Here is a 24,272-nt window from a genome sequence, read left to right as displayed (position 1 = left end):
AACCCCATAAGATTTAGGGGTGGAAAGACCTTTAAAGGTCACTTAATACAAACTGCTCACTTAAGAGATGAGGAAACTGAGGCCTAGAGCAGTCAGCAGTACTAAGCAGAAAAGCCAGGATTCGAATTCGGATCCTGATTCCATATTCCGTACACAGGATGTGGTATCTTATCACTATAGTCACATCAAACACGACTCAGAGACAGCCCCAGGAATGCTCCATGGATCCCCTGCACTGAGGACACCCCTGAAGTCACATTTACCCTGGCAGGCCTTTCTCTGCTCACAAACATGGAGACTGCTCGATGCCATCAAAATGCACTGGATACTTTACAGTGGAAATTTTCAAGTCAATTTATTAAGCACAATGATGAAAGTCATCAGAAGAATATTCTCCTGAAAATTAAATTTTTTTTTCTTAGAAAAAACAAAAGGAAACCAACACCACACGCTCAGCAAAGCCACAGATGCTGTGGCTTTCCAGCTTCTCTGCAAGCAGAGATACAAGGACAGGGACTCGCCAACTGCTGACGCCACCAGTTCATTTGTCAGTCTTGTCGCTAGTCACTCTCTAAATCAACTGGATTAAAATCAGGATCATCCTCTTCATCGTCCAGCTCCAAGTCATCCATTTCTTGAAACAAAGATTCATCTACTTCCACACTGTTACCAGCTGTAAAGAAAAGAGAACCCCATTATTGATTATTTCCTCTGGAACAAAAGGAATAGGCAACTCATTGGAATAATGAAATAGAATCTCTGGAATGTCTCATGGAAATGCAAATGATGAAATATTATTCAAAACTCATCTTTTGGTTCAGATGATAGATAGTAAGAGTGAGTTCTTGTGCTACAAAAATGCTTATGAGGCACAGCACTGCTGCTGCTGTTGTTGTTAGACTTGATTAACTGATCAAGTGATCTAAAGATGATAAAGACGATCACTGCTTTGGTTGTCCTTCAGTCCCATCCCGGCAGTACTGATAGATTTGTATGTAGAGAAGCACAAAGTAGATGCTCAAGAAATCTAAGTGGATTGATTTGAACAGATTTGCACACTCATGCAGGATCCCTTGAGATCTCATATGCTGGAAAGCTGGCTGGACACAGTTCAGAGTACAACCTGAGGCCCACAAAATCAATCCCTTCAGGGATCAACCAAATGTTGTAAGCTCCTTAAGAGGGACTGTCATTTTTCAGTTGTGTATCCCATGCCTAGCTAGGTGGCACAGTGGATAGAACACCTCTCCAGGTCTGGAGTCTGGAAGACCTCAGTTTCAAATCCAACTTCAGACACTGGGCAAGTCACTTACTGTTGTTTGCCTCAGTTGCTTCATCTATAAAATGAGCTGGAGGGGCAGCTAGGTGGTGCAGTGGGTAAAGCACTGGCCCTGGATTCAGGAGGACCTGAGTTCAAATCCGGCCTCAGGCACTTAACACTTACTAGCTATGTGACCCTGGGCAAGTCACTTAACCCCAATTGCCTCACCAAAAAAAAAAAAAAAAAGAGCTGGAGAAGGAAATGGCAAACCACTCCAGAATGTTTGCCAAGAAAACCCCAAATGGGGTCACAAAGAGTAGGATATAAACTGACAGGAGAAACAATAACAATATCCCATGTTCAGCAAAGTCCCTGGCACAAGGCATTAATGAATGTTCATTGTCTTTTTTTTTTTTGGGGGGGGCAATGAGGGTTAAGTGACTCACCCAGGGTCACACAGCTAGTAAGTGTCAAGTGTCTGAGGCTGGATTTGAACTCAGGTCCTCCTGACTCCAGGGCTGGTGCTTAATCCACTGTGCCGCCTAGTTGACCCTATGTTCATTGTCTTTAAACCTATGATCTTGACTTCTATATCATAGTACTTTATGTAACTGGATATATAATGGTAAATATATAACAAAATCATAAAACAGCTTTTATTTCAAGTCCAAAGCTTTTTAACTTATGCTCACTGCTTCTATTTCTGCCCTCTGGGACACACAGAATAAGTCTATTTTTTCTCCTACAGGACAGCCCTTCAAATCCTTAGAAACAATGGGCACCTCCCCCAAATCTTCTCTTCTCTAGGGTGTCCAGTTCTTTCAACCTATCCTTAAAACACGAAGACCTTTTACATCCTAGTTGTCTTCCTATGGACTTTCTCAAAGTTAGTTAGTGTCCTCTCTAAAATGTGGTGTCCAGACCTAACAGAAAACTCTACAGGTGATCTGACTGGTCAAGTCATAGTAACATCATCACCTCTTTACTTCTGAAAATGGTCACCTCTTTTAATTGAATTCAAGATCACAAATCACTTTTTTAGCTGCTCTCTCATATGGTTGGCTCATATTGAGTGAGCAATGTTCCCCAAGCCCCTGGATGTATCTCATACCAATTTCTCTCACCATTCCCTGTTCCTTGCTAGGAGGAGGTGTTGGGTGTTCTAGGCCTGGTGAGTAAGAGCAGGGCTGGGTTCAATTCAATTCAATAAGAACTTATTAAGCAGCAGGTGCTGTGCTAGACGGTAAGGATACAAAAACTAAGAACCAAACAGCTCCCTCACGTAGTCTACATTCCACTGGGGCAGAGGATACATGTAAGTACAAAACTGAATAGAAAAGATGAAGCAGAATTTGAACTCAGGTCTTTCTATCTCCAAGCCCAGCACTCTTTCTACTGTGCCCCCTAGATACCCCGGAAAGGGTACATAAAATGCATTATTGTCATCATAGGATTAAAATATGGAGTGCCAGAAGGATCCCATTCCATCCCATTAGAAGAGAACTTCCTTGAGGGTATAGTGTAGACTATGTTTGCCTTCCTTTGTATCTCCAATACTCAGTATAGTGCCTGGCACACAGTATCTGCTTCATATTAACAAATATTTGTTGTCCAATTAAATGGAAGGGACTTGAGCGAGCATCTGGTCCAAATCTTTCACTTTATAAACTGGATCCCCAAAGAATCAAAGTGGTTTGCCTACAGTCATTAAATGTCACGGCCAGGAATCAAACCAGCCATTCTTAGAATCTCAGAATAGGAAAGTAGAAAACAGACAGGAGGTGTGACCCCTGGTGGGGGACTGGCACTTCAGTCAAGGAGGTAAGGAGTTCCAAGGTGCTATTCAAGGGGAACAATGTCTGATCACAATGTAGAATATGGGTAGGAAGACAAGTAAAGCCAGAAGGTGGCTAGCTAATAGATCTGGGGATCAAAATCGTCTTCACTGAGGGAAGAGAAAGGAATGCGAAGAGGAGCAGGAAAAACAAGAGAGGCTGTGGTCAGAGAAAAGAAGGTCAGCTTTTGGGATACCTTGGAGATTTCACCAAAGGCCACCGGAGGATTTGGAAATGAAGATTACATGGATTTATGGAGAACCACTCAGAAAAACCAGAGTGTTGGGTACAATCTGTAAAAGGCTGGGGTGGGGGGCAGCTAGGTGGCACAGTGGAGAAAGCACCGGCCCTGGATTCAGGAGGACCCGAGTTCAAATCTGGCCTCAGACACCTGACATTTACTAGCTGTGTGACCCTGGGCAAGTAAACCTCATTGCCCTGTAAAACACAACACAAAACAACACAAAACAAAACAAAGGTTGCAGTGATGCTATTGCTGGATTTTTTTTTTATGCCTTTGGTTTTTCTTAACTTAGAAACGGATACTATTCTCGCTCAAGTTTTACTCATATATGGAATATTTTTTTTCAAGTTAATAACAATTTTCAATACAACGGCTAAGTTTCAGTGTATAAAGCCAACAAACATCTTAGAATTCTTTTCTAAATTCCTGATGTCTTTTTATATTGCGAGGAAGTTCTTCACTTTCAATATGTTGGGGAAAAAACACCAAGTTTTCACCTATTATAGTTATAAAGCCATAGCTGGCATACCTTCTTCCAGGAACTGGATGTCAGATGTGTCGAGATTGTGATCTGTTTCAAACAGCTGTTTTCCTGAAAGAAATCAGTATATTTTCATTAGAGTGAATAATTTTCTTCACCCTCCCCACTCTGCCTCCTCCTGAGCCCCGCCCCCCCCAAAAGAAAAAAGGGAAAAAAAAGCTCAGGCCCCTGTAGAATGATACTGAAACAAGGAGGAATATGCTGCTTTTTCATTATACAGTAATAAATTTTGAGCTGGAAGAAACTTCAGAGATCACAGAGTCCCTCATTTTATTTTAAAAATGAGGGAATTGAGGCCTAGGAAGTCGAAGTCACACAGGCAGGTGAATGGCAGAGTGGGATATGAACCCTGCACCTTTGACTCCACAACAAGCGCTCCTTCCATTTTACCAAGGTGCCACTCAATCTCAGTGAATTTTGGAATTTATCAGTATGGCTGAAGGATACATGAAATTTCTTCACATTAGCATGAGATCATAGCAGATGGCATTTATGTAGCAGCCTCTGTAGATTCACCACTCACTTTATGTACATTTATCTCATTTACATCTGCAACACCCCTGTGAGGTACGTGCTATATGTTATTCCCATTTGACAGAAGGGGAAAAACTGAGGCTCAGGGTACTGAAGTGACATGCCTAGAGTCACAAAGCAATGTCATACAGCTGAAAGCGTTTGGGATTTGGAATTAAAAAGGCATGTGTTATTAAATCTCAGCTCTGCCAATTTCCTACTTGTACAACCCTATTAGGCAAGTCACTTAAATCTAGGCCTCCATTCCTTTATCTGTAAAATGAGAATGATAAAGATCCTTTCCAGTCCTAAATCTATGATCTCTGATAAGTGTTTAGAATCAGAACTGAACCCAAGTCATCCTGACTATGGAACCAGCCCTTCTTGTGAGATTATCTAGTCCAACCCCATCCGTCATTTTAGAGATGTGAAAACTGAGGGCCACAGAAATGAACTACCCACAATCCCACAGGTGCTAAATTGGCAATCCCAGAATTTATACCCAGGTTCTTTCTAAGTCATAGCTCTTTAGATTATATCATACTATGACAAAAGGGGAAATATGGTGAGCTTCACAGATCGCTCTAACCAGAAAGGATAACACAGCTTGACTCTGGCACTGAAAAGCTTATAAATCCATCTGTCAAACACTACCTGTGACTTCCCAACTTCATTTTTCACAAAGATAACACAAAATTTTGCAAGAAGATAAGTTACTATGTAATTTACAAGGGACTGTCATTTTTCTCATACTCCAAAATCATTTTCCCCCCTAAAAACAATTTTTCCCAAATGTTTTTCTTGTTTGGGACGTGGAACATGATGTCCCAAAAGAAAGAAAATAAAGTCATACCACTTAATTTATTCTTTCCAGCTTGTTCTTCTTCCTTCATCCTTTTCCTTTTAATTTCTAAGAGCTCTGCATCAAACTTGGCCTTCCAACTTAAGAAATTCTCAATTGTTACAGGAGTGCCATGGAAACATTGCTTAGGGAACAAAAACAGATATACAAAGGCCAGATAAGTACGAACCTATAGTTCTAAAGCCAAGATTAACCCTGTTTCCCAAATTCCTGGATACTGAAAAGTTACCAACTGGTAACTAGAGCAGGAAGGTTAAATGAACATATTTCAGTCAATCCTACTAAAATGTTTCAAAATACTTAACCTCCTTTCTGCTTGTCTTTTAACAAAGAAAACTTTTTTCACAGGCTGCTCATATTAGGGTTTAATGGCATTTGGTAGAAATAGCTCGTGATTACAAAGGATCATTTTTGTCTCATTACAAAAAGATAAGGATATCATTACAAAAGGAAAACAGAAGATGTACACAAATGGATATTAGTGGTAAAACAGCAAAATAAGACAGTTTGTGGCCTATTAGTCTTTTAAAATAAGTATTTAACTCTTATTATGCTAATGGGTAATGCTAAAAAACTAATGTTTTTGTAGTTCCTAAAAACCTTATGACAAATATTTGTAACCTTCACACAGGGGGTTTCTACAATGATTTTATTTTTGTGGACTATTTATATGGAATATATTTAAACTGACTGAGAGACTCTGACAATACGAAACCACTTTTAACCCATTTGATTCAGACTTTGTGATGCATTATTTGAGTTTTAATTCCACTAGTAGAACTCTAGTCAGTACTCCCTGCTGTACCACCAACCAAAGGAAAAGGGGAACCATTTTTGTTATAACTCACCAAGCAATAAAAATATGAATTTAGGAAATGAAAAACCACTTCCCAGAAAATAAACCTTAAGTCTTTTCCATACCCTTTCTGCTTCTTCTGCTTCTTTTTCTTTCTGCTTCTTTTCTTCTTCTCTTCTAGTTTTGATTTGATCTACAATTTCATTTAGTTTTTCTTGAACAGCTGATACTAGAGTGAAGATCATTACCATGCCAAGGTTTTCTTCTGCCTATAAGGCCAAAAAAAAAAAAAGGGGGAAATTTTCAAAAGTCTACCAGAAAACTCATCCAAGTAACCTCTTGTTATGAATACTAATAACATAATAGAGACAAGGACTGAACCTATAATAGATATAGAGAACTCCCAGAGGAGAAAAGTCTCTACTAATCAGTAGGCATTTTCTCTACAAAGGTGCCCAAAACCCTTAAAAGTCAAGGCTAAGGGACTTCCCCAGGTGTCACACAGTCAATATTTCAATCAGTCAATAAACACAAGACAGCCCCCCTCTTCTCAAGGATCACAGTCTAAGAGGGGAGACAATATGCATATAGCTTATGATGAAACAAAGATATATCTCAGTGTAAATTGGAGATAATCTGAGAAGGGACACACTAACATTAAGGGGGAGCAAGATAGGCTTTTTTTTTTAACCAGAAGGTGAGATTTTTAGCTGAGGCTTGAAGAAAGACAGGAAGAAAGACAGTGGACATGAGGAAGATGAGCATTACAGACACAAGGTTATGAACAAGTGAAAATTCAGTGTCAGGAAATGGAGTACTATGTGTGAAAAACAGCATGGAGAATGGTGTTCATGGGATCAGAGTATGTGGGGGCCTGTAAGATCTAAGAAGACTAGAAAGGTAGAAACGGACCAGGTTATGAAAGGAATGGATTTAAAAAGCAAACAGATGATTTTATAGTCAATTCTGAAGGTAACAGTGAGCTACTGGAGTTTATTGAATAGGGAGAGGTGACATGGTCAGGCCTGTGCTTTAAGAAGATAAATTTGGTAGCAGAGTGGAAGATGGACAGGAGTGGGAAGTGAATTGAGGGGAAACCAACCAGATGACTATTGCAGTAGTCCAAGCATGAAGTGATAAGGGCTTGCACCAAGGTGGTAACACATCAGAGGAGAGAAAGGGGTAAATATAAGAGATGTTAAGAAGGCAGAATTGACAAGACTTGGCAACCAATGTTGGGGACAGGAGGAGAAGAGAGAGAGATTGAAGAGTTGAGGATAACATTTAAGTTGTAAACTGAGGTGACTGGGAGGATGATGGTGCCCTTTTATATTAATAGGGAAGTTAGGAAGAAGACAGTGAGGGCAAAGATAATGAATTCAGTTTTGAAAAAGATGAAGACGTCTAGTAGATGTTTAGTTCAAGATGTCTAATAGGCCGTTGGAAATGTGAGATGAGAGGTTGAGAGAAAGGTTAGGGCTAGATAAGTAGATCTGAGAATCATCTGCATAGATAACTGAAGGTTGGCAGGTGTGACCTGGATGAAGATCTAGCAAAGGAGACTGGGTATCCCAAAAATCTAGAGAAGAGAATATCAACGTAAAGATGTTGACTGACAGTGCCAAAGGCTGCTGAAAGGTAAACAAGAATGAGGATTGAGAGAAAGCCATTAGATTTGGCAATTAAAAAAAAAACATCAGTAACTTTGGAGAATACAGTTTCAGTTCAATGACAAGGTCAGAAGACAGAATACAGAGTTATTTAGAGAGTGGGAGGAAAGCAGAAGCCTCAATTGTAGATGGCTGATGTTCTTTTCTTGAAATCTTAACTTGTGAGATTTTCAGAATCACTTATTTATAGAAAATACCTTTAAAAGAAAAACAAATAATGATTTTAGAGACATTTAGGACATTGTCCAAATTTCCTTTTTTAATTCTAGCTTGCCTTTCTTTATACACAAAATGGTCTGACACACAAACAAACCAAGCAACCTTCCATCTTACACAAGAATTGCATTCCAAAATTAAGTGTTAAGTCAGCAGCTTAGAACATGGAATGCATTTTCTTGTAGAAACAATGGTACAAAAGTGGTTAGGTTTCCAGACTGAGACACAAAAACCTTTCACATTTATAATGTAGTTGGTCCATAATATTAATAGGACTATCTTGAACCAGAGGCAGCATACTACAAAAAGCGGGTGAGTGTTCCCACCCCACTTCCTCAGGCCCTGGGACGTTTGAAATACATTAAATTTATCTTTGGTGCCTTTTCCACCTCCTTTTCTGCAACTTTCTGAGTCACTAATGTTTTCATGTTTTCCTACTGTAGAACCTCAACTCTATTTGCTCTACCTTCCCCCAAATGCTCCATGCTCTAAATGCGTATTACTCCTTCCTTTTCTTTCCCTACCCAAATTGCCATTCCTTTGGCAGCTGACTGAGTGAACACACTGCAGTGAATGAAAAGACCCTCAGTCCATATTATCAGTCTACTTATCAAGCTAAATGAAACTGGTGAAATTTCAGAAGTGTAACAAACTGTACACATGTTGGGGGTGGGGGAGAGACAGCTAGTCTGGAACTGAGGGAGTTCTTGATGAAGTCCTTCTAAGCTATTTGGCTTTTTTGCACTCTCTTCTTCCATTTCTGAATCTAAAGAATTGAAATTCTTACAATAAAAATTCATGCAATAAAGAACTGCATGTTTTTTTTCACAACTGATTTTATAGCAGTGGGAGTCCCAGAGGGAAAGAGGGCTGCCATTTAAAACAAAGGTAACTAGGGGCAACTAGGTGGCGCAGTGCATAGAGCACCGGCCCTGGATTCAGGAGGATCTGAGTTCAAATCTGGCCTTGGACACTTGACACTTACTACCTGTGTGACCTCGGGCAAGTCACTTAACCCCAAATGCCTCACACAAAAAAATGATTAAAAAATAATAATAAAACAACTTACAAACTGAAGACTATATGTTCAATGCTTAAAGAATGGTTTTTTTTCTTCACAAAGTGTGGTATAGAAAAAGCCCTGAACAAGGAGTCAAGGTTTAATTCCTAGCTCTACTTACTAGTTCTATGATTTTGGACAAGTTACAATCTTCCTTGGGGGAAGAGATGGAACCCATGGGGTAGGGAGAAGGGGTGGCCTAGATGACTTAAGAGCCCTTCCAGCTCTATAGGATTCTCTAAAGTCTTCAGGCTTATCAGTTGCATTACCTAAACATCCTGAATAGAATTACAAGCTGTCGAGATGTATCCCCTCATTTTATAGAGGATGCCCAAGCACATTAAGTTACTTGCCCAAGGTCACAAAGCAAGTTACTGGCAGGGCTGGAACTAAAACACAGGTGTTCCAGCTTCTAGTTCTGGGCAGAGTGTTATGGCTGTTAGAAAACTTGGAAAGTATTGAATTCAATTTGTGTGTGTGTGTGTGTGTGTGTGTGTGAGAGGTAATTGGGGTTAAGTGACTTGCCCAAGGTCACACAGCTAGTAAGTGTCAAGGGTATGAGGCCTGATTTGAACTCAGGTCCTCCTGAATCCAGGGCCGGTGCTCTATCTACTGTGCCACCTAGCTGCATGTGAATTCAATTTTTTTCATTTTGCAGTTGAGGAAAATGAGGTCCCCTGAGGTAAATGACCTTTCCATCATGGTCTACAAGAAGAGTTCTTTGGAGTTACATCCATTATAGAAAAATAAGGAACCTTTTAATGTTAATATTTTTTTTTTGTGGGGCAATGGGGGTTAAGTGACTTGCCCAGGGTCACACAGCTAGTAAGTGTCAAGTGTCTGAGGCCGGATCTGAACTCAGGTCCTCCAGAATCCAGGGCCGGTGCTTTATCCACTGTGTTACCTAGCTGCCCCTAATGTTAATATTTTTAACAACTCAGAACCTTTTCCAGTACTAGTAAAAAGTGTTTAACGTTTCAGACCAATGAAACAACAAAAAAAAAATCAAAATAGTCTCCTGTTTCTTACTTGTAACTCTAATAATTTTAATATATCTGAGACATCATTATCTTCTAGATTCTCTTGGGAGAATATTTCATAACGAGGCATTTCATCTGGATACTTTTCTCCATAAGTAAACTTAAGGGTTGTCTGGACAGCTAAGAAACAAAAGAGAAGGATCATGTTAACATCTTAAACTTTACAGCACATTGTTTCCCACAGATTTGTTGAATCAACAGTTCAACCCATAATAGCTTTGCATATGGAATAAAACAAGGCTATTTATTTTGTGGAGAAGCCAACTTTTATTGGGACATAAATATATTAAATGTTTGCTTACAGAACAGAACAAACGAAAATGAAAACTGGAAGCATGCCAATAAATTACTCCTTACACATAAAAGTAGGCTTATTTTTTGCTTTGAGTTTATCACATATCTGAGAAACTACATGGATAAAGATTACTTTTTTTCCTTTAATAAAAAAAACAAAAACAAAACCTAGCACTTAAAAAATAAAACGAACCAGAGAAAGCATTTTCTTTCCAGTATTAGGATCACCATTTAAAAAAAATGATTTTAGAAAAAAAACTGGTTGTTTTAAATAGTCCATAATCATTCCTGCATAATAACCATAGATTTCATGTCCTAGTACAAACTCTTCAAAACTCTGTTGAGAAAGTCATATCAGTCAATCAGTGAAAGTGACTTAAGCATTAGGATTCATCAGAGATCACAGAAGTGATAATATAGTTTGTTTTTAACAACAGTAGCTGCTTCTACACACACAGGAAGACTGTTTTCATTATTTGGATAAATTTATTTTAAATTCAGAAATTGTCTTAGAATTTAAAATGCCTTCTTTCTTTTCAGTCCCAGTGACCAAACAGGAAGAAGCTGCATAACCTAGCATTTTAACTTTTTATGCAGAGCTAAAAGAAAGTTTTTGTAGAAACATTTCATATTAAAATATGATTTTTATAGTTAAAATCTATAATTCTTTATATAAGCATTTCACATTAAAACTAAAACAGGAAAAAATTACATAAAGTTTAAAGATTTAAATACATTTATTATTTAATAAGAAAAAGTAAAATTGCACAAAAATTAATTAACTATCTGCCAGGTTTGTTCAAAGCGATTATCTTCCTAATTCAACATGGAAAAATATTCTACGCCTCCCCACATATCCTCTGAAATTCACATAGTGAACTGCACACGTTTACCTCCCCAAAATTGAATGGTTTAAAGTGTGTGCTTCATTCTATTTGGTAAATAACAAAAATAACTTCAATTTTCTGACAAAGTTGTAAAATTATTCTGAATTTTAAAAAAACTAAAGAATCCAATTCTTTATAGTATAATGTTTTACCTGTACAATTTATAAAAACGAACAAACATATGACATAGGGGGTTTAGTGAACAGAGTGGTGGTCTTAGAGTTGGGAAGATCTGGGGTGAAATGCTATCTTTGGCACTTACTAGATGAGTATCCCTGGACCAAATAACTTCTCTGAGTCTTACTTTCATCATCTGTAAAATGAGGGGGTAGTTGGGGCAGCTAGGTGGATAAAGCACTGGTCCTGGATTCAGGAAGAGGACCTGAGTTCAAATCCAACCTCAGACACTTGACACTTACGAGCTGTGTGACCCTGGGCAAGTCACTTAACCCTCACTGCCCCTCAAAAAAAAAAAAAAAAAAAGAGCAGGTATAAGTTTAAGGACTAGATCAAAGGTTCTTAAACTGTGGGCTGAGAGACCCTATATGGGGTCAAGCAACTGAATGTGGGGGGGGGGGGGAGCGTGGAAATTAGGGGTCGCAAAAATTTTGATTTGTATACCTATTTTATATACCTACATATCCAAGGTCGCATAAACATTTCAGGAGAAAAGGGTGGAGAGTGGAAAAAGTTTAGGAAGCCCTGGACTGGATGACAAAGTAATTTCCCTTCTAACTCTAAATCTACTATTCTATGGTCTTTCAGAGTAGTGAAGGATATGCATTAAAAGGCATCAAAGAGCAAGAATGTACTTTTGGTAGAAAAAAGTAATTAAAATAAAATTTTCCTAAATTGTGATATGAAGCTATTCATTCCACTTACACAATAAAAGATAAAGACGCTTTATGACTTTATTCAGTTGCTACTTCCACCATATATTATCATGGTCCAAATATCTCAAGGGATAAAAAAATTAGAAGGACTTAAGTCAGTTAAGTCTTGTGAAAGAAAAGAACTGATGGTTCTGATTACCTACCAACAAAGTTCAAAAGAGATGCTCAGTGTCAATAAGGCCTAATGAAACCTAGATCCAATTCTCTGGGAAGCAGAGGGACAGGGGGAAGAGTTATCTCAGAGACTCAAAAGCAAGGGAATCCTATGATGTCTAATGAAGAGTAGCCAATGAAGGCAACTGAGTTAACTAAGAATAATGTGAAAGTGATGCATTTACTATTTCAGCATTTACTGGGCACCTATTATGTACATTATACTTTACTGGGTGCTATAAAGTAATCAAAGGGCATAAAATCCACAATTCCTGACCCCAGAAACCTAGTTCAGATGCAGAGAGAAGACTGAGAAAACAGGGAACACCAACAAATGTACTCTCTTGATCCAAACTGTGTACAAAGTACTGATTGATAAGACTCTGCGAATGTGAAAAGTATAATTTGAAACCATGGCCAACTCAAATTACAGAATCAGAATTTAGAGCTGGAAGGGACCCCATTGTTTTCCATGTATAATGAGCAGAGTTTTTAGTGAGCAAAGAGCATCCCAATAGGCTTGGATCTCTGTAAACCAGTTGACCCTCATAGGAAATGTACTGTCATTGGTGTCTAATACTTGGTTTCTGATATAGGCTCTCCTAAATTAGTTTTATAGACCAAGAAAGCAAGCCCATTCCACTATCCATGTCCCTCTTTACCATACTGAACCAAACATTGATCTTGGAAAAGATGGACACAGGGCCACCTGTGGCTAAAACAGAAAAGTGAGAGCCAAGGACAGCCTCAATTGTGGAAGCAATGGCTTGATAATAAAAAAAAAATAGCTAGGAGAAATATTTGAACCTCCCATCAACACTAACTTTTGCTACCACTCTCACCCTCTTCCTTGCCACATCTCCCTCTTTCCTTGGGTCCTTTTCTTCCTACTTCTACATCTTTAAAAGCTAAAACCTACTGTAGTGAGTGATGGGGTTGGCTATCAGAAAAAGCCTCAATATTTAATTTACTTCCCTATTCTCCAAGGCTCACCTCTATTAATTCGGAACTCAGTTAACAGGGATAAGAAGATTGGGAAAATTCAAGAGAGCAATAATGAAGACCAGAAAGCCAATTTAATAACCTAAAAATCTCTCCTCAAGTGGAAAGCCAAATCAAGAACTTGAAAGTTTGGTGAACATATGAAATTGCAGAAAAGGTCTAGCCTGTCCAAGAGCACAAGGGGCTCAGGTCTAGTCCAGGCACCTTCTTCTTTTAGTAGTGCTGAAGGCATACTATCCAGATGCCTCTTTTCAGTCTTCTCTTTTTTTCAGTGCTATAGCCTATTCTTTCATTTTTTTTCTGTTTATTGAAGGAAAGTAGATCTGTGATTTCAATGGTATAAGCTTAAGGAAATTCCCTCTACTAATAAAGATCATCAGCAGTGTTTAAACCAAAACAATGCTTCAGGGGGGAAAATGCTCATCTTTTTCTAGAAGTAGCAGAGTATCAAGAAAAGAACACTTAAGACTTGGACTCCAAAGACTTAGGTTGAGTCACAGAGCTCTGGAGCTTCCTAGCTTCTGTGTAACAAATCACACTCAATCTTTTTGAAGGTTAGTTACCTCATCTGTAAAATGAACACAATGCTTATATTCTCTCATGGATATACTATTGGATAGTGCTTTGTAAATTGCAAAACACGAGCTATGGTTATAATACCTGAACCTATTGAATACTGCTAAGCACAACTATCCCAACACTAAGAAATAGTTAACAATACCAAGAAACCCAGAAATAATACCCATGTCTTTAATGTAGAGCTAAAACATTCAGACTTATTTGTTCTTTTCTATTATTAAATCATCTCCAATGAGTGGCTGTTTTAGGTAGCAAATATATCTCTTGCTGATTATCTTCTGTATTTCTCTGATAAGCTAATATTTAGACAATGAATGCTTACAAAAGATACTCAACATTCATGAATAAATGTTTAGTTCCTGGTTTTGCAACTGGACTTTTTGAAAACAAACCTGAGAAGGAAATGGACCCATTTGTACAAAAATATTTATAGCAGCTTTTTTTTTGGCAGCTAAAAATTGGAAATTGAGGGGATGACCATCAATTGGGGAAAGGCCGAATAAGTTGTAGTATATGACTGTAAAGGAATATTGTTGTGTTATAAGAAATGATAAGCAAGATGGTGTCAGAAAAACCTGGAAAGACTTACATGAGCTGATGCAATGAAGAACCGTGAATGACTTGACTACTGTCAGCAGTATAATGATCTAAGACAAGCCCAAGGGACTCATGATGAAAAATGCTATCTGCCTCTAGAGAAAGAACTGATGTTGTCTGAATAGAGACTGAAGAATGCTATTTTTCGCTTTGTTTCTTTTTTTTTTTTGTTCAAGTCTTTTTGCACAAAATGACTAATATGGAAATATTTTACATGATTGCACATGTATAACCTATATCAAATTGCTTACTGTCTCAGGGAGGAAGGGAAGAACAGAATCTAGAACTCAAAACTTTGAAAGAAAAGGAACCTTAGAGATCATATATAGTACAGGTCATCACTTTACAGAGTAGGAAACTGAGGCTCAGAGAAGTGATAGATGCCCCAAACCAAGCTATTAACTGGCAGAAAAACTATGACAAGAGTCCAGTGCTTCTGACTCTCAGTCTTAAGCTTTTTCTACTGCCTTTGCTTGCTGCATATACTTAAGACAAAACCACTCTACCACATTTGATAAGATTCAGACTTCTTGGTGCAACAAATGGCTGCTTAACCCCCAATCATTGCTCCCGACTCAAAACAGCTCAAATTCCTGAGTGGGAATCTGGAGAGAGAAGAGCTATATACTTACTTTCATCATTTTCTCCTGCTTCAGATGTTACAGTAATAGTAAAACTGGTTGGATTTTCAGATAATACTGTAAGAAAATAGAAATAGAAATCAAATTAAAGAATTTCCCCAAGATGAATGTTTTTCCCTTTTGAATATACCACAATTATGTAGTTTTTGTGACTGTCTTTAATTCTGCATTTCTATTTCAACAGAATACAAATGAAACAAAATTCTTAAATGAGAAAAAATTGCAACATTTCCTTATTTATATGTCGTTTGAAATATTGGGGGAAATCCTGTCCCTGTTTTGAGTTACTGGGGAACTTAGCTGGAATTTCTTATATATTGCTACTTATAAATTAGAGGCCATTGCACCAGTTTTTGGCTGCAAGCATTTATTATTAATTTGACTGTGTGTAAACCCAGCATAGAATCCCAGGGGGCAGGGGCGGGAAGATGACTGGGCAGAGCCTTGAGGTAAGGTATTGGGGAAAGGAACAGCAAGAAGAAGAGAGGGACCCCCCCTCTCCCCAAGGATTTTTATCTTCTCTCAGGTGGAGGCGGGTCACTGCACATTGATCCAAGCTAATTGGCCAGTAACATTCAAGTCCATTGATTGACATGACTTGGGGGTCACCAAGGGAAGTTAACTTCCTTTAGGTAGTTAGGAAGGTCAATCTACCTTTCTTTTGCATTTCTACTGACTCTGGCCTAGCTCTGGGAAACCAGACAGAGTTCCTGTGTGTGTGTGTGTGTGGGGGGGGGGGGTGTCGTCTCTGCCCCCCCCAAACCCGTTATTAATAATTATTTTTTCACACAAGTCCAAAAATGTCCACCAGACATTATTAGTCTGCAAAGAAATATCAATATACATAACACCTTACAGTGTTTTCACAGAATTAAGCAACCCAACTTTAAATTTCAGCATTTCCATGTCTACAAGTCACTGACATGGGTCAAAATATATCCTTAATCAGAAATCCCTTGTTCATGAATAAGAAGTACTGTATCTAATTTCTGTACTGGGATAGCACCAAGAGAACTATTATCACAAACATTAAATATTAATCTGATAGGTTCACCCTTCTTGCTGAGGAAGATACATTTGCTAAATATAGAGATTAGCCTCAAAGCCCTCGTCCGTGTTATCTCCCAGCCCTGCCACCATCACCAACACTGCCCTCTATTCCCATTGGAAACATAAATCAAGTAAGGTTTTAGGAGAAAATGTCTCTGTAGCAAATTCCATGGCCACCAACTGCAGCATCTCTCTACCATTCCAAGTGGAACCAAAGATTGACATGGCCAATACATAGGAAGCCTATCCAAGAGGGAGGTTGTAATCCCCAGGAAATATGACCATGGAATGTCCTAAGCTCTGCACAGGGTCTAAGATAATTACATATTAAGAAAATGTAAACAAATGATATAGTAAATTTAAATTTAAGAATGAAACACACCAAAAAAGAGAAAACCAAATCTCAGTGTATTGTTTGAATTTCCATCTGATGTTTTCAAAGGTTCCTGAAAGGAGTTCCTGAAGGGGTCAAGGTAGAGCTGAACAAAAGCTGAATAAACCCCTTCTATTAAGAAGGGTACAAAACTGATGTTTCACAGCAATGCCTGAGAACATCCCGAAGGACCAGGGAGTTTGTATTCAATGTTTCTGTTTCTCAAGGAGACCTCAAAAACAATACGAGTGGCCAGATCAGTCCTTAATTTTATCTGCCACTCTCTCACTTCCATGCATTTGTACAGGCCATCCACCCCCTTCTATTATAATAATCCTCCTCTGATATTGGCCTTTAAATAGTCTTTTTTTTCCCCAACCAACTCAAATGCCACTTCTTCCCATGAAGCTTTCCCTCATTCCCACCTCATCTCTCCCCAGAAAAAAGTAATCCTCCCACCTCCTCATCATACCTACTCTGCTTCAAACTTATTTGTGTACACTACATGTCTCCAGTATCAGATTGAACGCTTCTGGATGGCTAGAACTTCTTGTTTTTCCAGTCATATCCTTTAAAAACGCACCTAATTTTTTTTTGGAAGTGTAGCATAAGATCTCTAAGGTATCTCCTGTCAAAACGCTCATAATTGTATTTAGGAGGCACCAAGAGGCAAAAACTGGAGGAGGGGAAGGACGGAGATTAATTGCAGCACTTTGTGCAGTGCTTGCACTGTTGGACCCTTGAGGTTGCTTTACTGCCTAAAGAAAACAAAGTCATGTACCAACCTTGAAGAATTAAAGTGTTATAATTGAATTCTGGGTTAATGTTTTACTTGTGAATAGTCAGAACAGTCAGGTCATATTTTTTGTTTTTGTTTTTGCAGGACAATGAGGGTTAAGTGACTTGCCCAGGGTCACACAGCTAGTTAAGTGTCCGTGTCTGAGGCTGGATTTGAACTCAGGTCCTCCTAAATCCAAGGCCAGTGCTTTAACCACTGCACCACCTAGCTGTCCCCAGTCAGGTCATATTTTAGAAGATTATTTGGGGAAATGGAAGGGAAAAGGCAATAGCATTCAACAAAGAGCTAAAGATCTGCATGTGTCATGATCAACTTCAGAAAATTTTATCAGCATGAAGCTATTCCTTTGTCAGGACCCTACATACTTAAGCATCAAAATCCTGAATATAGCCAATTGATAAAAATTTAAACTACGCCAGATGTAGCTAACAGATAGGACTCTATTTGGCTTATAGAAAAGTACCTAGAACAAAGTCAGAGAGATGCATTTATTGCAAAGTTTAAGAACACTGGGTACTAAATATTACGGCACCTCATATTTTTGTATACTATGGACATTCAGTATCATATTCATAATTACCTAGATACTTTGACATTCATAATCTCCCTGCCAGGGCTAATCCCTTACCAATACAGATTAAAAACACTCAAAGCCTTCTTGTGGGGATACTGATTCATATCTTTTCGTAAACCCACTAAGGAAGACTTTCCCAACATGCAGAAGATTGTCCTATAGTTCTTTTAATATCCGAGGGATCTCAGTGAAGCTTCAGGATGTTATTCTCACTTAATAAACTGGCCAAGAGGCTTGTCCATTTTCCTTCACATTTTAATATTAAAATATCTCACCAAAAAGTTCAAAGCCCTGGACAAAAGCAATCATTGCAGCAAAATTACCAGGGGCCAGCCTGAGGGCTTTTCAGTTGTCATCAAACCTCCTTCACCTCTGCCTAGAGGTCTGCTACCAGGATTTTCACCCACTCCTTTCCTATAAAGTCCAGGAAGTACCTACCCAGGCCAAATGTACTTGTTCTAAAGGATTAATTCTTCTTCTTGAAGGGGGCAAGTGACTCCTCTGTCCTGTTCTGCCCCTCCCAGTCTAGGGGACCTGTCGAGAGTTGTAGGGAATCTCTTGGGGAAATGTTTGGACTGGGCAATCACTAAGGTCCCTTCCAATTCTAAAATTATGAGTCAATAGCTACTTTAAGTGAACCTAATTTGGATCTTGACCTGAGATTGGGAACTAATTCCCTTTGATACTATGTAGCCTCCTTTCACCCTTCTGTTTCACTGAAAAGTGGAAAACAAACCTGGCTCCTTAATTTTCAAGAATGATTCCGAGATCCAAATAAAATGATAAGGACCTTAAAATCACTTTGAATCATTCAGCATATCCACATCATTTCAGTCATCAACATGACTAAATAGCACTTTTTCAGTACTATCAACGTAGGTAACTCTCTCCATTAATGCAGATTACAATGTTTATAGGCCTTAGCAAATCATTTTTAAGCTGCCGTGCCAAAACACCAAACTTTATCATCTAGTAGTAGCCAACATTTGGGTAAATAAAGTGTTTTCTGAATTTAGCTGGACTGGTCTACAAATAAAAATTCCTTAAAAAAAGACAATAACATCAGATCACTGGATTTTAGACCTGGAAAAGACCATAGAGATCAGCTACCTAAGTCCAGAGAGGTGAAGGTAACTTGCCCAAAGGCACACAGGCTTTTGACTCTATATCTATAACATAATTAGATCATGATTGAAATAAAAATCAGAATTACAATCTATGGTTCTTTGGACAATGCTAATAGCAAAGCTTCACAGATACACAAATACGAGACGTGGATAACAAGTATACAGTCTACATATTTTCAAAGGGTCAAATCATGTTTTACTTCAAAACTCCTCGTCTCCCTTTTCTTTTTTTGTTTTGTTTTGTTTTTTAGTGAGGCAATTGGGGTTAAGTGACTTGCCCAGGGTCACACAGCTAGTAAGTGTTAAGTGTCTGAGGCCGGATTTGAACTCAGGTACTCCTGAATCCAGGGCCAGTGCTCAATCCACTGCGCCACCTAGCTGCCCCTCGTCTCCATTTACTAGTCTGGGAGATAAATTAAGGGAAAGGTTAAGTAGGGGAGATTTATGATCTAATATCCAATTTTAATCTCACAACTGACATATGAAACATGTCCTAATTCTTAGTTACAAAGTACTGAAAATCATCTCACTTTATGTTTAAGAACGTAATCAACATCTCTGAATGTTTTATGATTTTGCCTCCCCGCCCCCCCAAGAAAGAAAATTCATATATAATTGACACTATTATCTAGAAACAATGGCGTATGGTTCAAACACAGGATACATGCTGAGGAAAAGGTAACTTCCACAAAGTACTGACACATTCCAACTTTACTCATCTTGGAATATTCTCTCAAACTACACTGCTTCAGAGCTAATGAAAGGCCTTGAAGACATTCTCTAGTAGTAACTATTTCAAGACTTTCAGCCACTGTCATCAAGGGCTAATTTACAAAGTGTGACTTTAAGAAGTCTAACTTCTTAATAAGGAAGGATAGTATCTGGGGAAAGAACAAAGGGCTGGGACAGAGACCTGGATTACAGGAGTTAAAGCTGGAAGGGATCCTTCTAGATCAGGGCTACTTAACCTTTTCCCACTCGAGACCCCTTTTCACCCAAGAAATCTTTACTGGACCCAGGGTATCTAGGTATATAAAATAGGTATACATAACATTTTACTGTTGCCAAATTTTTCACGACCCCACATGGGGTCAAGACTCACAGTTTAATAAACTTTGTTCTAGATCACCTACTCTTAGCCTCTCGATTTAGAAATCAGTAAATTGAGAATCAGAGTCACTAATGAGTCTAAGCCACACAGGCAGTAAACAGGAAGGGTGGTATTGGAACTCTGGTCTTCTGATCAACAGTCAAGAGCACCAAGTTTTCTCTCTGGTGTGACCTCAGGCAAGGCTCCGGTCAAGAGAGTGTAAGGGGATCTAGTCCATATCCCAGACACCATCTCTGCCCCCCTCCCCCCCCCAATAGATACTGAAGCCCAGAAGGTAAACAACTTATATGATGTCACAGGATCGTAGATTTGGAGTTGAAAAGCACCTTAAAGGCCATATAATACAACCCCCTCGCTTTACAGATGAAAAAACTGAGACCCTAAAATCGGTTGATTTATCAAAGGTCACTCAGCTAGTAAAGGGCAGGTCACACAGGCAATATCTAATGTTTATATGTCATTTTAAGGTTTACAAAGTATTTTTCCATTTTTTGTTGTTGTTTTTTTTGGGGGCAGAGCAATGAGGGTTAAGTGACTTGCCCAGGGTCATACAGCTAGTAAGTGTCAAGTGGCTGAGGCCGGTATTGAACTCAGGTCCTCCTGGATCCAGGGCCAGTGCTCTATCCACTGAGTCACCTAGCTGCCCCTACAAAGCATTTTTAATAAAATTATCCTCACAATAACCCTGGGAAGTAGGTATTGGGGAAAAAAAGGGAGGGGAGTTTGGATCAGATGGCCTTTAAGGTCCCTTACAGCTCTAAATATGATTCTAGGCCTTGTGCAAGTCATTTAACCTCTTAAGCCTCAAGTTTCCTTATTTATCAAATACGGAGGTGAGTAGAATAGATCACTCTTCATCCCATTTAACAAATGAGACTTGCCCAGGTTCACAAGGTAGGATGAGGCCTAATAGATTCACACCTCTGTGGTTGTTCACTCAACTGGAGAATGAATATATATATATATATATCAGCTGATCTCTCTCTTCCAGACCAGAGCTCCAAAATATTCAGAATACAGTTCTTACCAACTCACCCAAGTCTCCTTGCTCTAGACCAAACAGAGAGAACTAGGGACGCTTATTTCTGAATGAAAACATTCAGGTAACCATTTTCACTCAAATGAAAAGTGCAACTTTGGTATTTCTGGTAAGTCAAGGGTTCTTAACCTTTCAAGTAGGCTTAGTCTGTAATGTAAAATCATTTTTCTTAACATTTGCCCCCAAATGATTGTAAAGCTCCCCAAAAGCACTGACTCCTTTTTCCCTATTTTTTATCTTCTGCGATTAGCAGTGTCTGGCACATCTGGTGGGTTCTTCATAAATATTTGACTGACATGTCAATATAACTTATTTTACAAGTCATTCCCCAATTGATAAAAGAATATGAATAGACAGTTTTCAGAAAAAGAAATTAAAACTATCTATAGTCATATTTTAAAAATGCTCTAAATTACTAATTTTTTTTTTGGTGAGGCAATTGGGGTTAAGTGACTTAGCTAGGGTCACACAGCTACTAAGTGTTAAGTGTCTGAGACGGAATTTGAACTCAGGTCCTCCTGATTCCAGGGCCAGTGCTCTATCCACTGTGCCACCTAGCTGCCCTCTAAATTACTACTGATTGGGAAATGTAAATTAAAACAACTCTGAGGTACCACCTCACACCTATTAGTGGCAAATATAACAAAAAAGAAAAATGTTGGGTGTTGGAGGGGATGTGGGAAAGCTGGTATGCTAATCCACTGTTGCTGGGAGTTGTGAAAAGAGCCAACCTTTCTGGAGAGCAATTTGGAATGTGCATACCCTTTGATTCAGCAATACCACAGCTAGGTTTATATCCCAGACATCCCCAAAAAGAGAAAAAAGACCTATTTGTACAAAAATATTTATATCAGCTCTTTTTGTGGGGGCTAAGAATTGGAAATCAAAGGAATGCTCATTAATTGGAGAATGGCTGAACAAGCTGTGGTATATGATTATAATGGATTATTATTGTGCTATAAGAAATGACAAGCAGGATGATTTCAGAAAGGCCTGGAAAAACTTACATGAACTGATGTATAGTGAAGTGAGCAGAATCAGGAGAATGTTGTGCACAATAATGGCAATATTTTTTGATGAAGAACTGTGAATGACTTAACTGTTCTCAGCAATACAATGATCCAAGACAATCCGAAGAGACTAATTATAACCATGTTATTCACTTCCAAAGAACTGATATTGATTGAACACTGACTGAAGCATGCTATTTTTCACTTTAATTTTTTTGAGTTTTCTTGTACAGAATAACTAATATGATGTTTTACATAACTGCATATGTATAACCTATATCTGAGCGCTTACTGCCTTAGAGAGGGTCAAGGAAGGAGGGATAGAATTTGGAACTCAAAACTTTAAATATTTATTATCCAAATACACACACACACACACACACACACACACACACACACACACACACATTTATTTTGACTGAATCGCTTACATCTTTGTCAGTTAAGTGAAATTTATGGACCCCTTCTTAGATTAATGTTTCTAAATGCAAAAAATAAAAATCAGGGGGGCAGCTAGATGGTGCAGTGGATAGAGCACTGGCCCTGAAGTCAGGAAGTCCTGAGTTCAAATCCAGCCTCAGATACTTAACACTTACTAGCTATGTGACCCTAGGCAAGTCACTTAACCCCAATTGCCTTACCAAAAAAAAAATAATAATAATAAAAAAAATAAAAATCAGGATTACAAATTCGTTATAGGACATAATGTCTTTAAAGTCATAGTGCAATTTAAAAGTTAAAAATGGGGCATACTGCATATACCTATATTAGTACGTTATATGTATATGTATGTATAATAGATACACGTGTCTATACATGTATATTAATACTACAGATATATGTATGGGCAGCTAGGTGGTACTGGGGAAAGACTCCAGTCAGGGAGACCTGAGTTCAAATTCAGGTTTCAGATACTTAAGTGTGTGAGCCTGGACAAGTCTCTTAACCTGTCTGCCTCAATTGCCTCACCTGTAAAATGATCCAGAGAAAAAAAAAATACAAACCACTCCATTATTTTTACCAAGAAAATCCTAAAACGGGTCACCAAGAGTCAGGCACAACTGAAAAACGATGAAATAACAACAAAAGATATGTACGTACATATGAACAAGGGTTCTTAATCTGGGGTTCATGGACTATTTTTACACACGTGTATATATATATATGTAAATACATAAACAAAAATACATGTCTCTATGCGTATATATGTATGTCTATGTAAACATCGATTCGTGTCCATATAGACACACATAATAGACACACATATATGTATATGTGTGAGTGTAAGAAAGTTCAAAAGCCCCAGGGTTAAGAACTCCTGTTCTAAGTCAACTTCTACTGTTAAAAAGAACTCCCAAATGTTACTTTAAAATATTGCATGCCCTGGCCATTACTAAACGGCCACGAACTTATTATAGGCCCGGCACTTTCCACGCCCCTGCGCAGGATCCCGAGCGGACCGGGGGAGGAGACGCAGCGAGCCCCGGGGACGAAGCCGGGTCCAGGACACGCCCGCGGAAGGAGCGAGGCCCAGGTAAGACCGATTTTTCAGCCCGAATCTCGAAAAGCAACGATCCTCTCTGCGAAGGGAGAGAGAGGATTTCGGCGCAGTCTCTCCGCCCGGGACCGAGGGCAGCGCGGGGTTCGGCGTCCCCGAGCGGGGGGAGCCCGCGGCGCTGCAGCGCGCACGGGAGAGGGGCGCCTCGGCGGTGCGGGATTGGCCCGGGGGGCTGTATCGGGAGGCAGGGGGACAAGCAAGCAGAAGCCCTTCCCCCTCCCCCGCCGATCGTAGTCAACCTGTGAAGGAATCCGGGTAGATGGACTCCAGAGCCTCCAGCTCGTTGCGCTGCTCTTCGCTGTAATCCGTCATCGTGGCCCGAGCCGCAGTCCCATGGAACGCTCGGACATGGAGAGCTGGAAGCTCGAACCTGGAACCCCGGGGCCCGCCGGGTTGGCGGGCGCGGGCGCAGGCGCAGAATGCTGTGGTTTAGGGTTCGCCTGGTTTCGCAGCCAGGCAGGCACCAGGCAAAGGAGTGGGGAAGGGGGTGGGGGAGGGAGAAAAGGGGATGAGGGAATTCCCCACCCCCTCACTTCCTCTTGGTTCT

At 39.3% G+C, this 24,272-nt stretch overlaps 1 protein-coding gene across 2 annotated transcripts; it reads right to left on the bottom strand.

Annotated features, from left to right (window-relative positions):
* Nucleotides 1-329: 329 nt before the first annotated feature.
* On the bottom strand, nt 330-24,238 carry RWDD1 (RWD domain containing 1). Of its 2 annotated transcripts, XM_044001375.1 has the most exons (7): nt 23,965-24,238; nt 15,076-15,141; nt 10,028-10,158; nt 6,178-6,321; nt 5,248-5,380; nt 3,870-3,932; nt 330-673 (listed from the first exon to the last, which is right to left on the bottom strand). In XM_044001375.1, exons 1-7 carry the CDS (start codon nt 24,035-24,037, stop codon nt 561-563), a joined length of 723 nt encoding a protein of 240 aa, XP_043857310.1. In that variant the 5' UTR covers nt 24,038-24,238; the 3' UTR covers nt 330-560. The 2 variants fall into 2 exon arrangements, with proteins under 2 accessions (XP_043857310.1, XP_043857311.1); XM_044001376.1 differs by lacking the exon at nt 10,028-10,158 and having other exon boundaries at nt 23,965-24,039.
* Between the last annotated feature and the right edge of the window lie 34 nt (nt 24,239-24,272).

This window comes from Dromiciops gliroides, chromosome 4 (assembly GCF_019393635.1).
Source record: "Dromiciops gliroides isolate mDroGli1 chromosome 4, mDroGli1.pri, whole genome shotgun sequence".
NCBI classification, from domain to species: Eukaryota; Metazoa; Chordata; class Mammalia; order Microbiotheria; family Microbiotheriidae; genus Dromiciops; species Dromiciops gliroides.
The sequence above is the reverse complement of the archived record's forward strand: the minus strand, read 5'-3'. Positions and strand labels throughout refer to the sequence as shown.

Bases quoted from the DNA above. Each gene is read 5' to 3' on its own strand.
- RWDD1 (XM_044001375.1), bottom strand. From the start codon at position 24,037: ATGACGGATTACAGCGAAGAGCAGCGCAACGAGCTGGAGGCTCTGGAG. The intron at 15,142-23,964 runs GTTGACTACGAT...ATTTTCTTACAG, and splicing joins CTACCCGGATTCCTTCACAG to TATTATCTGAAAATCCAACC. The intron at 5,381-6,177 runs GTATGGAAAAGA...TTGTTCCCTAAG, and splicing joins AAGCAGAAGAAGCAGAAAGG to CAATGTTTCCATGGCACTCC.